At 34.2% G+C, this 15,531-nt stretch overlaps 1 protein-coding gene and 1 long non-coding RNA gene across 2 annotated transcripts in view; both read right to left on the bottom strand.

Annotated features, from left to right (window-relative positions):
• Positions 1-973: 973 nt before the first annotated feature.
• LOC127993308 (neuronal migration protein doublecortin-like) overlaps positions 974-15,531 on the bottom strand; it is an 86,081-nt gene continuing 71,523 nt past the window's right edge. The window contains exons 4-7 of the mRNA XM_052591711.1: positions 10,146-10,248; positions 5,258-5,347; positions 1,825-1,922; positions 974-1,343 (exon numbers count right to left, since the gene is read on the bottom strand). Of these exons, the coding sequence (XP_052447671.1) occupies positions 1,287-1,343; positions 1,825-1,922; positions 5,258-5,347; positions 10,146-10,248 (348 nt within the window). The 3' untranslated portion in view covers positions 974-1,286. The remainder of the gene's footprint in view (positions 1,344-1,824; positions 1,923-5,257; positions 5,348-10,145; positions 10,249-15,531) is intronic.
• Positions 13,071-15,010, bottom strand: LOC127993324 (uncharacterized). The gene is made up of 2 exons (XR_008166348.1): positions 14,576-15,010; positions 13,071-13,769 (listed from the first exon to the last, which is right to left on the bottom strand). It is a non-coding gene; the product is annotated as an uncharacterized LOC127993324 (long non-coding RNA).

The raw sequence follows: 15,531 nt of genomic DNA, 5'->3' as shown, positions 1-15,531 counted from the left end.
TTGCATTCCTGCCAATTAAGCTCTCAGATTCTCAGATTACATCTGACAATATCTGAATTTGTGTTCTGAAGATGAACAAATGTCTTATGGGTTTGGAATGACATGATGCTGAGTAATTAATGACAGAATGTCATTTTTTGGTTGAACTAACCCTTTAACTATGATTTTTGGCTCAATAAACTGATTTGTTGCCTTATTAATAGTTAGGAAGGTAGTTGTTAAATTTAAGTATAGTGTATGATTAAGGGATCTAAAATATGGCTATGCAAAACAATGCTTTAATATTTGCTTTTTAAGTACTAATAAACAGCCAATGTGCTAGTAAAATGCATGCTAGTCAGAATTGTTCCTTAAATTAAAGTCTTACCATTACCTTCGGAGCCATGGACATTTAACATTATGTCTATGTTTTAAAGACATTGCAACAATGTAAAAACATAGATGTTGGTGTCTTAGAGTAGGATGTGTACACATTATTTTCAGTTTCTGTGGGTGCAATTTCAACCTTAATGGCTTTAAAACACACTAAACCATTGCACATAGAGAGAGAGAGAAAGTGTGAAAGAGAGCAATAAAGATAGACAGAGATAGAGTTACAAAAGGAGAATAATAAAAATTATTAATGTTGTAGTATTTTTTTGTTTTTTTTTTGTCATTTTTGTAGAAGTCAAACTATCACACTGTTGTAAAAATGACTATTTGCTGCTTGGAATTCTTAAGACCAAGCTATAAAAAGGCAATATGAAAAAGTCAAAATTATTGGTTGGATGTTTAAAGAGTTAAACCGACCTGGTGTGTATTAACATTAAAGTTTCTCAAATCTATCACACATATATATATATATATATATATATATATATATATATATATATATATATATATATATATATATATATATATATATATATATATATATATATATATATATATATATATATATATATATATATATATATATAAACTGAGATCATGTTTACAAATTTAGGTGTTTGTTGTTATAATACAAACTGCAGCATATGCCCCGCATATGCTATTTTTCACCAGTCACTACAAATCTATTATCAAAAAAACGAAAATGGATATAACAAATTCTCAAGCAGCAAATAGTACAATGACCATCACTGCAAACCCTTGAGGTCTAAAGCCTGATGGCCAAGGAGCAGAAGAGGTGATGCGTGCATTCACCCTGGTCATTGGGGCGGTGATGTTGATGTTTTCAAGACAGATCGCACCAGAGATACCTCTGTGATTGGCATGTTGATTGACATATGGAAAGTGGAAAGAGTCTACATGGACTCCCCCTGTGAATCATCATCTTCCAGAGACAGAGGCAAGAATAAATCCTAAGAGGTGAAGACAGGTTAGGGTTAAGACAAGGTGAAATAAAGCCAAATTAGAGTTATGTTTATACAATAATTTAGAGTATGGCTGTGTCTAAAATGGAACACTAGAATGCTGTTTATACAAGGTACTTTTTGTTGGATCGGATATCAGTTAGACAGGATCAATTTAAATCTGGCATTGTATGTTATGGCTGTTGCTGTTCAAAACAGCTCAAAAAAGTGTTATAAAAGGACAACAAACATTCCCAGGCTATATGATACTGGATTGGAAATGAAGGTTAAGTTGAATGCACCGCATTATGGAACAGAGTATAGCATACAGTGTGCTGTGGTCACACTGCATTTTTGTGCAAGTAAACATACAGCAAAAAATAAATAAAATGTTAACATGCCATTCCAAACATATTCAGGAAAGGAAAAAGGGACTATTGGTGGTTTAGGTGGTTAACCTACATAGAAACAAGAACTGACAGAACATTACCTTCTGTTTGCGAGTGTTGCCGGGGCTAGTCGGAGTAGAGATGGGAGATTGCTTAGAGATGGGAGTAGAGAGCTGACTACTGGAGCCTGTCCCATTAGCTAGAAAGAGAAAGAAAGTGAAGTGTCAGAGGGATAGATGGAGAGCCACAAACAGAAATATTAATGTAAAAGAAAAGACAAATTGTGGGGTTAGACAGCGTCTCCCCTCCTACTGTGTGTAATCATGTTGTCAACTGTTGTCTAGCCAGCAGCTAGTGTTTGTATCTGTATGCTGGAACTCATTAACACATTTCTTTATGAATAGTGCAGGTTGCTAAGATACACCAGAGCTGTGTTTATATGTGAGGGTAGTGTGATCGTGTGTACTCAAGTACTAAAGGCTGTTTCAAAAACAGAGCTTTCATTTTAAGCAATACGAAAAAAAACAAAAAAAAAAACACTAAGGACCAGGTGCTAAACCTTGAAAACATTTCAGCTAATGAATAAAGTGAAGGGAAGAAGAGCCAGTAAATGTTGGAAAACCTGGATAAGGGGATATATAAAACTTTTCTAAAAGTGCTGATCTTAGCCTTTCATGTGCTAATTAAATGCCCAACTGGTCCAGATTTTTTTTCTAGATTAGCCTTGCTATGTGCTCACGATCTATTACACTTAAAAAAAGCAAAAGGATTTCAAGTAGATCCATAAAAGGTTTTACTGCCAGATGCCACACAAAAACCCTTTAAAAGGAATGATCCCAGTTCAAAACAAGACTTAACTGTTATCTGCTGCATCCGTGAAAGTCAAAATATAACATTTATTATTTTGTACAAAAATTTGTGATAAATTGGTCTTTCAGTGGTGGGTTATATATATATATAATACCTGGTGATTTAAAGAGCAAATAATGTGAAGAACCTACTGTATATTTCAAGAAATCAACAATCATATATTGCTAAAAATGGTTTTTGATAAGAAGAGAGGGTTTCCTGACTAAAATTATAATACTGTTATAGGAAAAAAATAATCTACCAGCTACATAGAGCACACATGTACCATTGAAGAGCACACATGTACCACTCAAAAAAACTTGCATGACAAAACATCAATAAGTCTAAATTTTGCTGCTGTTTTTCATATTAAATGTGAAGAATGACAGCTTGGATGTCAAAATCTTATTAAATTAACAATCCTGACTTGCTATCTACTCACTTGATGTGTCTTTAGAGAGAAAATCCTCTTTACGGATTGCATAGGCTAATGAAAGAGTTTAAAATGTTTTAGTAGTAGTAGTAGTAGTAGTAACTTAAAGCATTCTATAAATATTAATTTCAGTGATGCAAGTATTTGATCAGTTTCGGTACAGTTTTTGTGAAGTGTTCCTGCTCAAGCTCGAGACTGCAAAAAGCCACCCTGTTTGTTTTCTTAATTTTACAAAAGCACATTTTGTTGATACTGTGAGTACACACAAATAAATGTATACACTTTGCAGTTCCGAATGATGTATACTCTTACCTTCATGAGTAAAATTAAAAGGTGCATTTTATGTTTCTTTTTAAGAGAAAGAAAAATGTAAGCGATCACGCTGGCACCTCCAAGTCCTTCAAAGCACACTTCAGTTTCCACTCTTCACACAAACAATTGGGTATTTTTCAACACATTTATCTTACATTTTTTTTATTTATATTGTGAAACTCATTAAGTTTTTTATGTCTCAAATTGTGTTTATTTAAGAAGGGGATGTCGTGGCCTAGTGGTTAGAGAGTTTGACTCCTAACCTTGAGCAAGGCACTGAACCCCCAACTGCTCCCTGGGCACCGCAGTATTAATGGCTGCCCACTGGTGTGTGTGTGTGTGTGTGTGTATGGGTGTGTGTGTGTGTGTCTGTCTGTCTGTCTGTCTGTCCATCTTTGGATGTGTTAAATGCAGAGCACGAATTCTGAGTATGGGTCAACATACTTGGCTGAAAGTCATGTCAGTATCACTAATATGCTCACTGTCTGGTGCTGGTTGCTTGGTGTTTAAAAAAAAAAAAAAGATCTGCCCAGGCCTATATGCACCTGCATACCCTGACACTATGCCCATGAGCTACATACAGTGCACATGTCATGTTATAGCCTAATAAAAATAACTTTAAACTCTGTTTAAAAATAAATAATGATGTGAAATATAGAATAGAAAGTTAATAACTAGCAGAAAAGGGGATGTTGTAAAGACAGGAATAAAAGTAAAAATAATTCTCAAAATGTCTGTTCATTTATTTGTAAAGAGAGAGAGCAGTGAAATACAAAACATACAAGATGGATTTTAAAACAAGGGGGTGAGACAAAGAAACATGAAAATAAATTAAAAGAGATTAAAAAAAGCGTTAGTCCACCAATAAGTGTGCAGTGATACAGTGATACATATATTCTAATTAAAAGCACACAGGCCATGCAAAAAAAAAAAAAAAAAAAATAGCATGCACAAATGAGCTATTCTTACAAACAAATATCGTTGAAACTAATATTTTCTTCATGTCTTTTAATTAAAAACCTAATGAAATCATTATTTGTTCTGTTCTGCTTTTGTCAATGTTTTGTCAATGTTTGGCTTTTAGTTTTGAAGTAATCTACACTGTAAATATAATAATTTACAATTTGATAAAATATTTGCAAATATACACATTTGAAATGTACAATTTATTAATCCAGGAAGCAACAAAAATGTTGATGACAAATGGAGATTCTGCCACCACAAGATGGCAGACAAGTATTGTCACTGCTGTCCGTGGCTTGAGAAGGTCAAAGATGACATATTAAAAGACAGTTTTTGGTGAGCTAGAACTTTACTTAGTTTCAAAGCTTTAAAATTTAATTAGGCTATGGTGAATTAGACCCAAAACTGCAATATAAGTTGCTTTTGTATGTAATTGTAACCCACATTTAGTGAAGAAAAAAATAAATAAATAAAACCTTAGTCACCTGCTTTAACAAACTGTTACAGTTTTGAAGCCCTGGGTATATTTCTGCTTATTTACCGGAAGTAGCAATGCGTGTATGAAATAAATTTCATTATATTATGCATTAAATTCATTCTGAAAGTAACAGCCATTTATGCATACAGAACATTAATTGCACAGGCAGGTGCAAAGAATACACAAACATTAATTATGAGATTATTACAGAATAACAAAAATCAAGCTGTGACAATGAGCTAAAAATCTAATAAAAACATGAACATATAATTCTTTAACTGTGTAAACAGCAATTAAGTGTGCTAATATAATATAATATCATGGAGAAGCTGTTTAGAATAAAACAAAGTGTATTATTGTAAAAAGCCTGTCAGTCATCAATGCAAGAAATTGTGGTGCTTTAGCTGTGATGTGGAATTAACTACTAAACTTCAGTGTTAAGCTTCATTATGGAGTTAAACATGTTGAGCTGACATGAATCACATAATTATTGGCTCACTGGAATCAGCCGGAGACTTGCTGCGTCGCACGGGACCGGGACTCTTAGTAGAGCCTCTCTGTCCTTTGGGAGTCTTCATCACCCGACACTCTACAGCAAAAGTAAAGGAGACAAATAAAAAGTAAAGGTATGCCTTTAAAGGTATGATGAAAAAGGCATACTTGAAGAAAACAACAAGGCAGAGAAATCACAAACTTTTGCTGACAGATTCCATGACATGAGAAAAAAACCTTGAAAAACATTCTGCCCTCACCCCACATTTCCCTCATAAAAATACAAACAACACTATCAACTTTATGAATATATGAATGTATGCATGTATGTATGTATTTATTTATTTATGTGCCAATAAAACAGTCTGAAAAGTGAAAAGAGACATTAAGAAATCCAGTCAAAACAACATGCGAACAGCCATTAAAGAAAATAGCCATTAATAGAAAAATTAATAGAATAGAAAAAAGCTAAAATCTTGTAAAATTACTGAGCACACTACCATTTTTTTAAGTTGAGGCAAAATGGAAATAAAAAAAAATATACACTGTTTTGTTGGTTAGCTCTTGTATTGTTAGTATAGTAACAATACAAATTCTAATATAGCTACTTTCAAGCCTATGTATTTTGTAGATTTGAAATCTAGAGTTTTAAAGAAACATCTTCAACTTTGGTGATGCTGCTCCTATTGCAGGCAAAAAGCAGTATACAGGTATCTCAGTAAATTACAACGTCATCGAAAAGTTCAATTATTTCAGTAAATCAATTCAAATTGTGAAACTTATTATATAATATTAAATAAATTCAGTGCACACATAGAGAAGTAGTTTAAGCCTTTGTTTCTATTAATTTAGATAATTTTGGCTCACATTTAACAAAAACCCACCCTATGAATTCACCCTATTTACACATTTTTACAAATAGTTTATTAATTGTTTGCTCATGTTGTTGCTGTACATGATTTAGTTGAAACCATTCATCATCTGTAAGTGTTTATAAATGTTTACTAATAATTTAGTACCTAGGGCATTGGACTTTTAGCTACTATAATGTACTCCAAGCCTAATGTTTGGGTAAAAGGTGATTAGTTGAGTGTGGCAAAATGCTTGCTAAAGACATAACACACATTGTAATTTGGATGCAAAACATATTTTGCCTCAACACTAAGAATTCTGCTGTATATCATTAAACAGGATATTTCTTGAATCATACATCTACAGATACACAGCTGACCCCTCAACCCTATCCATTCTACCAAACCTCTATCTAACCTTATCCATATCACACCTCAATAGCAGCAAAAGTAATGTGCATTAACAAAAGCTTTTAATCATTGTATAACATCTGTTAAAATAATTTTTAGATTTTCAAGAAGTACATTATCATATGAATTGAAAGTTTAATGAAATTTGTAAGCATTTTAATTAATATGAAATAATATACAGTTAACCGGAAGTTGATTGTTAAAATAAGTTTATTAGTTTTACGATCACCAGCTGGAGTGTCCATGAGCTTCTCCAGAGGTCACTCACTAGTCTCCTGAAGCCAGAACTTTAGACTGAAGGTCTCGAATTCATGGCACCTTTCATTGGCCAAGGCATCGCCCATGAGGCCGTTTCAAACAACCAGTCACAGTTCGTTTGTTTATCGTCACGTTTCGAGGCATGGAAATGTCACCACAATAACAATAACTCTGACATATTTTAAAGATTCTATGCTGTGAACTTTAAATATTTCACATACTTTTGAAAATCCAGCGTTTACTTGATAAGTGCTCATCGTCACATTTGTTAACACAACGGTTTGCTTTTTCATGAGAGGATAAAGCGCCATGGTATCTTTGTTTCCAGGTGGAACGTTAAACAATGCGACACACGTATCTCGTGGAAATCCTGTAGAAGTCAACCAATCCAGTGACGACTTTGACACTCTTGAAGTTTTTACACTTTTTTGTCCCATATGCATCAGATGTTTAGCCAGCAGACAGTGGGCCCGACGTCTGAGGCTGAGACTAATCCCTCATTAACTACATTCCGCATTATCCTTTGCCTGGATTCTTGCTCACTGATTGCATTCACCTGTGTCTTGTTACCTCCATCAGTCTCACATTATATAAGATTCATTCACACACACACACACACACACACACACACTTGACTCAGTATTCTGTAGCGTGGACTTGTGACAATGGGTCATGAAGGGTGTTATCGATTGTCTTCTGGACAACTGTCAGATCAGCAGTCTTCCCCATGATTGTGTAGCCTAGTGAACCAAACTTAGAGACCATTTTGAAGACTCAGGGAACCTCAGGAATGCTGATCTGACAGTTGTCCAGAAGACAATCATTGACATCCTTCACAAGGAGGGTAAGCCACAAACATTCATTGCCAAAGAAGCTGGCTGTTCACAGAGTGCTGTATCCAAGCATGTTAACAGAAAGTTGAGTGTAAGGAAAAAGTTTGAAAGAAAAAGATGCAAAACCAACCGAGAGAACCGCAGCCTTATGAGGATTATCAAGCAAAATTGATTTAAGAATTTGAGTGAACTTCATAAAGAATGGACTGTGGCTGGGGTCAAGGCATCAAGAGCCACCACACACAGACGTGTCAAGAAATTTGGCTACAGTTGTCGTATTCCTCTTGTTAAGCCACTCCTAAACCACAAACAACATCAGAGGCGTCTGTAATAACCTGATTATTCAGTAAATCGGGATATTGTGTTTTTTATTTTGTTCACAAGAATGTATTTTATTTCATTATAATGATGCATTAAGGCATTTTACTGTATTTTATTAGGTGATAAGTAATTGCATAATTTCATAGTTTTAATATAAAAGTTAAATTATGCATTTGCATATATTGTTAAAATTTTTTTTTTAAATAATAATAAAGAGAAATTTATAGGTAGTTTACAAAGAGCAGATATATTTCAATTGTTACTATTCCATGATGCTTTGAGTGTACTATGGGAAAAAAGAGTTCGCGGACATCTTGCGTTGTGAGGGAGTAAGTTGAACTGTTCCCAAAGACGGAGCTGAGAGAGCTGAGCTAGGCTAAAGCTAAAGCTAACTCCGTCGTGTCTGTACGGATTACCTCACCGAGAGCCGCAAGGAAGCAGACAGTGTTGCTGCCGGAGATTCAGCATTCACCTGCAGTGAGGACAACAGGAAAGGGGGATTCCTTGTGCATACATTCTGGGTTCCTTGAATCGTGAGGACGGGGATTTTCTTCGGACTGGTAGGATTATTGTTGAGGTGTTTTCAAATGTGTGTTTATTATGTGTGTGTGTTTGTCCTTTCAGCACTGTAAAATATATTCACCAGTTACGTGGTAACCAAAGGTACATATTTTTAATTATTTATTTAATTATTTATGAGTTATTTAATTAATATTATATCTGGGAAACATCTCATTAGTGTTTTAAAGGTGAGGATCATATTTATTCATAAGACATTCATAAGAATGTCTCTTTTGCCAGTTTGTTATTTAGAGTTTAAAGGGGGGGGGGGGGGGGAGACACTTATCAACAGTATATTATTTCATATTAATTAAAATGCTTACAAATGTCATTAAACTTTCAATTCATATGATAATGTACTTCTTGAAAATCTAAAAATGTTTTTAACAGATGTTATACAATGATTAAAAGCTTTTGTTAATGCACATTACTTTTGCTGCTATTGAGGTGTGATATGGATAAGGTCAGATAGAGGTTTGGTAGAATGGATAGGGTTGAGGGGTCAGCTGTGTATCTGTAGATGTATGATTCAAGAAATATCCTGTTTAATGATATACAGCAGTATTCTTAGTGTTGAGGCAAAATATGTTTCTCATCCAAATTACAATGTGTGTTATAGCAAGCATTTAGCCACACTTAACTAATCACCTTTTACCCAAACATTACGCTTGGAGTACATTATAGTAGCTAAAAGTCCAATGCCCTAGGTACTAAATTATTAGTAAACATTTATAAACACTTACAGATGATGAATGATTTCAACTAGATCATGTACAGCAACAACATGAACAAATAATTAATAAATTATTTGTAAAAATGTGTAAATAGGGTGAATTCAGGTAATTCGGGACACTTTTTGCCATTGAGATTACTTTTCATAAACCTACTAATGATTTGTAAATGTTTATAAACAATGAATAGTTTCCACTTTAAATGACTAATTAAGCTTTTTTCACATTTAGGTAACTAGGTAATACGTGAACTGAAGTTTCATGACATTTGTTAGCGTTCAAACATACATAATGAAAAGCTTAATTGTTAAATCAATCAATAATCATTATAATTCCTTTTAAAATAATTAGCCTGAGCATATGAATTGAAAGTGTAATGACATTACCCAAAGATCCATTAAGCATTATATAATGTTTCATAATGATTTATTGAAGCTTTTGATCATTGTAAACCATTTGTCAAAATCATCTGAAGATTTTCGAAAAGTGAAATGGAATGTTTAATGACAATTTAGATTAAATAATGATCTGTTAATCATTAGGTAATGTTAAATAAGTATATTAGAAAATATCAATAAGCACATTAGCTCATATTTCTAGATATTTAAATATTAAATAACTAACAATCTGTTAAGCATTATATACTATATGTTAATGATATATTAATTAACAAAAAAAAGTATCAAAGTGTTACAGGCTGTTTATTAGTACTTATAACACATATTCTGCATGACCATATTCTACAACCTTAATCCTATCAATCCTTAAATTTAACATCAACCTTACTAACCATTAACAAGCAGCAAATTACGAGTTTATTGAGGCAAATGTAATAGTTAATGGTTTGTTAATAGTGAGAATCGCACCTTAAAATACATTGTGACTGTCAATATTAATTTCTCATTTAATAATTAAATGATATGACCAACCGTTTTCATCCAGGGAGAAGTCATCCTGTGCATAGCGAAATTTTTCTGGTCCACAGGCAATGAAAACATCGTCATCACCAAAGAAATCTTGCAAGCAAGTGACCTAAAATAAATAAACATGAAAGAAAGATATATGAAAAACTGTATTTCTGTAATTAAGTAATTAAGATATGGCAGTTTTTTTTTAAGATACATTACTATAAATGGAATTTAAAGGAATGTAACTCTATGGTCCTGGTTTGGAATGCAGTCATGAAAGAGAGCATGCCCATCATTCAAGTACCATGCATTATATGAATGCAAATACCAGAGAAATTAGAGAACTTTGAAACTGCCTGCAACAAGGAATGTGTTCTTTTAAAAGTGAAAATTTCTCTCACAGAAACCATTCAAACATGGCATTTGATAAACAGCAGCAATTTAATCCTTTTGATTCACTATTACAAAGTGTCCTGGCAGGAGTAAAAATCTAAAGCTTTGACCAAAGAGTGACTATTTTCACTGGTAAAAAAAAGACAAACAAACAAATAAACAAACAACAACAACAACAACAACAATTTTTTTTGGCTTTTAAATGAATTTATTTAATATTTATTCAGAATTGTCCACTGAACTTAAAAAAAGCAATTTAATGTAACAATATAACATGTATAACTGTTGATTTGTCATTAATTTCTGCAGTTTTTCTCACTCACATACACTTTTGCCTTTTTCTAGATGTTTTTGCTCATTAGTAAACTGCATATTTTGATTATTACGGTTTCCTGTGTTGTTACTGTAGTCATTCTGTATGTGTTGATTTTAATCTACAACAAAATGTGCACACATTCACATTTTGTCCCCATCGGTATATTACTTTAAAACATAGTAAAACACACACACACAGCCCAGCATTTTGTGGTAAACGTGACCAAGCCTGCTTGGTCAATATCACCTAGTGCTGAGCTTGTCCCTTTTTGACTTTGGCTTTTTGTAAGGCAACATTTTTGCATGCATCTCTACCATGCATTGGCAGTTTGTTTGATGTTCACACACAGACACATTTACGTCTATGACTTTACTACGGTCTTTCAGTTGTTCATAAGCAAGGAAATAAATGTTTTAAAATAAAATAAATCTTGCTGGAGACTGAAATTTGACATTCTGCTAAAATTAGGTCACCACCAGTAAAGAGGCCAAACCCAGTCTATCACTCCAATCTAACACACATACACACACACACTGATATATGACTAAGCTAATCTATGCTGACCTTGCTGTGAACAGCTGGCCAGCAGGGTGCGTGTCTGCATACTTGGATGTGTTTGTGTGTGTGTGTGTGTGTGCTCTAGTTTTTTGTGACATATAAGGACACAACTCTGTATAATGACATGGGTATGACACAGGTATTACAAGGAGAGGGTGACTTATGAGGACATAACCCATGTCCCCATTTTTCAAAACGCTTATAAATCATACAGAATTCGTTTTTTTTTTTTGAGAAAGTAAAAATGCACAAAGTTTCCTGTGAGGGTTAGGGTTAGGTGTAGGGTTGATGAAGACTGATAGAATATAAAGTTTGTACAGTATAAAAACCATTACGCCTATGGGATGTCCCCACTTTTCACAAAAACAAATGTGTGTGTGTGTGTGTGTGTTTGTGTGTGTGTGCGCGTGAATGTGTTTAAATGTGTCAATACTTGTACCTACCAAACTGTATTTTGGGGACAAATTTGTACCCAGAAGTTAAGTACATATGACAAAATCTTAATTCAAGGAAAGTTGTAAAAATGCCCAATTTTGATCCTAGCAAGTCATTTTTTTAATTATTTGAATTGCTCCCATCTGATAGTAGCTACATTCTGTCAATACTGTATGTAGGATAAATACATGTAAGAGACTCTTTTGTCCCAGGGTCTTATGTTATTATTATTATTATTTATTTTGTAATTATTATTATTTTTATTATTATTATTATTATTAAGTTGTAGTAGTAGTAGTAGTATATTGTCATTTTTTTATTATTATATTACTAACTAATATTACCAAACCAATTGTATATATTTAAAGTATTTATACAAACTGTATATAAAAACAATAAAATTACTACAATACTATGACAATCACATAATGCATCAGCTAATACAATTATCATAATTAAACAGGTAAATAACAACAGATTTTTATCTTTTTTATATATATACATTTTCTGAAGAGTAACTGATGCTTGCTTGTACAATAGTGTTAGGATGTTTTGTCTGGTTGCCATGGCATATACAGATGCTGTGTAGATGTTAGGATGTTCTGAAGGTTTTGCTAAGGATGTTGCTATGAGGATGTTGTCTTGGGTGTTCAAAATTAAAATAAGTCTGCTAATTATCACTAATAAGCAAATACTAAAATAAAAACATATCATAACCTGTTCATCTTTCCTGCACTGAAAAACAAAAGGTGGGAGTCTGTGTGACAAAGCAAAACAAAAACTACTATATCTTCTTAAACCTCTTTACTGTCTTATCAGTGTGATATTTACTTGCGGATTCTAATAATTATCCAAGCTGATATTTAAATGCAGACAATACTCCTGTCAATCATGTGGCAGTCAAGCCTCCTGTGCCTGCTGCCCCAGACCCTTTCCTGGGTTGTACTGATTAAATGAGAAACTGGGAAACCCCAAGAGGCAAGTGTGTGTGTGTGTGTGTATGTGTCAAAAATGCTCATAAAAATGGGCCATTAACCCTTTAGAACCTAAGGCTAAAATTGGCCGTTTTCACTCATTTTGGTTTATTGAGTATAAAATTATAACATAATGTGGTATCTTCAAGTGTAAGGTGTCATTTTTTTCAGAAAAAAATAGGCTTTCAGGAAATTACAGTTATTGTACATTATTTAGTGTAATGAGTTAGTAAATAGAATTAAAATAGACAAAAAAATTAAAAACAGGAAGAAATTGTACTGGTTTTTATTTAGAAAAAATCTGAAAACTCATGATCGAAAGAATCTAATGCCTCAATCTTGAAAAAGGAACTATAATACATATATACAAGTATTTTTGAGACACTGGATTGCACGGTTTTCACTCAGGAGCCATTTGTGGTACTCCAGTTCTCCAGGCGTTTTTGGATCCTTCAATCCAGTCATTTAAATGTGGGGCTCTCTGAAGCAGTTCCTGTCTACAGGACTGCAAGCATAGTCCCACATCACATTCCTGGCATGTCCATGGGGTGCTCCTTTTGCATCGTATGCAACTTTGTGAAAGGTCTTGAGTATCACTCACAGGAACAGGCAGATGATCGCATCTCTCTCTCAGCCGGCCATCCAGGGGAACATCTGTGAGCGGAGCAGCTAGCAGCTCCTGAAAGTTTTGCCGTGTCATGAGCTTATCATGGTGGATGGCACACAGCTCTTTGTGTAAAATGAAGCTGTTGGTCACTGCAATATCTAGGAAATGCTGGAAAATGGTCACATATGACTTGTTTTATGGGGCACCGACTTTGTTCTGAGCATCTTGTTGGAGGTGTCAAGTCCCCCCATGTACTTATTATACAGCTACAGCTGCGACCACGGCCCCGGCCCCTCTGAGATGGTGTTGTGTTCGATGTAGATGGCCCATTTGCTTCTTCGTAGATAACTGGAGAAGCCACACTAAAAAAAGAAGCAACATGTGTTACAAACTCACTATATATGTACATAAAAATACTTTTTTATTATGAAGCAATTTATTAGTAAGAAAATTTAAAAAAAAAAATATATAAATATATAATAAATAACTATAATAATAATAATACAATAAAATAATAAAAATAAACCCTGCAGTTACTTACACACATTTGCATACACACAATCACACATACATACATGCACCTACTCACACACACATATACAGATATAGACATAAATGTATGCATGCACAGTCACGCATGCACGTACGTACACACACATCATAGACTGTATAAGACACACACATGCACACATACACAAACAGATACATGTGCACACAGATACACACAAACAGATATACACATAAACAAACACACAGATATACAAATGCACACATTAGCAGTAGCACACACAAACGTATGCACACATGCATGCACACAAACATACATATACACATGCATGCACACATTCGCATACACACACACGCACCTTTACTTACACACACACACACACACGCACGCACACATACTTGCACACACACACACAGATATGTCCATGCACTTACATACACACAGAAAATTATGTATGCATGCACACGCACCCATAGACATAACGCTAACGTTACATGAGCAAATATGAACGCATGCATGCACATGCGCGCTTACAAATGTTTGCAACGCACATATAAGTGTGTGAAACCGTGTTTTTTCGTACAGAAACACGGAGTCTGACTATTTTATTCATTTCTCATCGATTAATCAGCAAGAAACAAATAAATAAGCTTCACTTACCAATCCACGACTGGATCAAAGCCAGCAGCATACGCCTCAGCATCTGAATACAGACTCCGGGTCCGATGAATCATGTTCAGCCTCTTCCCAGGTGTCATCAGAGATCAAATCAATCGCCTCCTCTCATGTAAAACCTTTTTTCGCCATGTTTTTTGTTCGTTTTTGTTTATATTTCACACTCTCAAACTTTCAAACCTGCTGGGCTCTGTATCTCCCGCTTCAACTCCGCCCTTCCCCCTCTCCCCGAAAGCTGCTGTGATTTGCTGCTGGAAAGCATGCAGTTACCGTATTAAGCTGTATATTGTCTTAAAGCGCAAGATGTCTTCTATCAGACGCAATTTGATTTTTTTTCATAGTGCAAACGGTTGCTGAGTTATGAAAACATTAATACCGCATGGTAAATTGTGTCGGCGCCGACACGTTCGGTTTTAAAGGGTTAAAGAAGGCCTCATGGGACACATAATCTTCAAATTGTTCTCAGACACATCCAGTCCAGTACGAAATATAAATCCAAGTTTATGCAAACCTTTTGCTTATTACCATACCCCCACAGGGCACTAAATGACGTCAGGGTTAAAGAGGTCAAAGGTCAAGGGCAGGGGTAGACTGAGGTATGAGATGAATCCATGGAAACAGTGATGTTCCAAAGAAAAATGCTGGGGCATAATGCACATATAAAGATACAGAATAAAACTGCCCATTGCATTACAAACACATTTACAAGCATTCTGTTTGTACTTTCTAAAATCTTGGTTGATTTGCAGTGTGCTGACTTCCATTGAATTTCATAAATGATTAAAGCAGTTTCCAACAGATAGTAGTTTAATTGAAGTTAGTGAACTTGAAACACTAGTTTGCCATTTCAATAGCAAAAAAAAACTTAGCTTAAGTTCAATTATTTTGATAACCTTTAAGAGAAAGAAAATAATTAAAATACATAATAGAAGAGTTTGACA

This window comes from Carassius gibelio, chromosome A5 (genome assembly GCF_023724105.1).
Source record: "Carassius gibelio isolate Cgi1373 ecotype wild population from Czech Republic chromosome A5, carGib1.2-hapl.c, whole genome shotgun sequence".
Taxonomy (NCBI): Eukaryota; Metazoa; Chordata; class Actinopteri; order Cypriniformes; family Cyprinidae; genus Carassius; species Carassius gibelio.
Note: the sequence above shows the minus strand (reverse complement) of the source record. Positions and strands in the feature narration are given on the sequence as shown.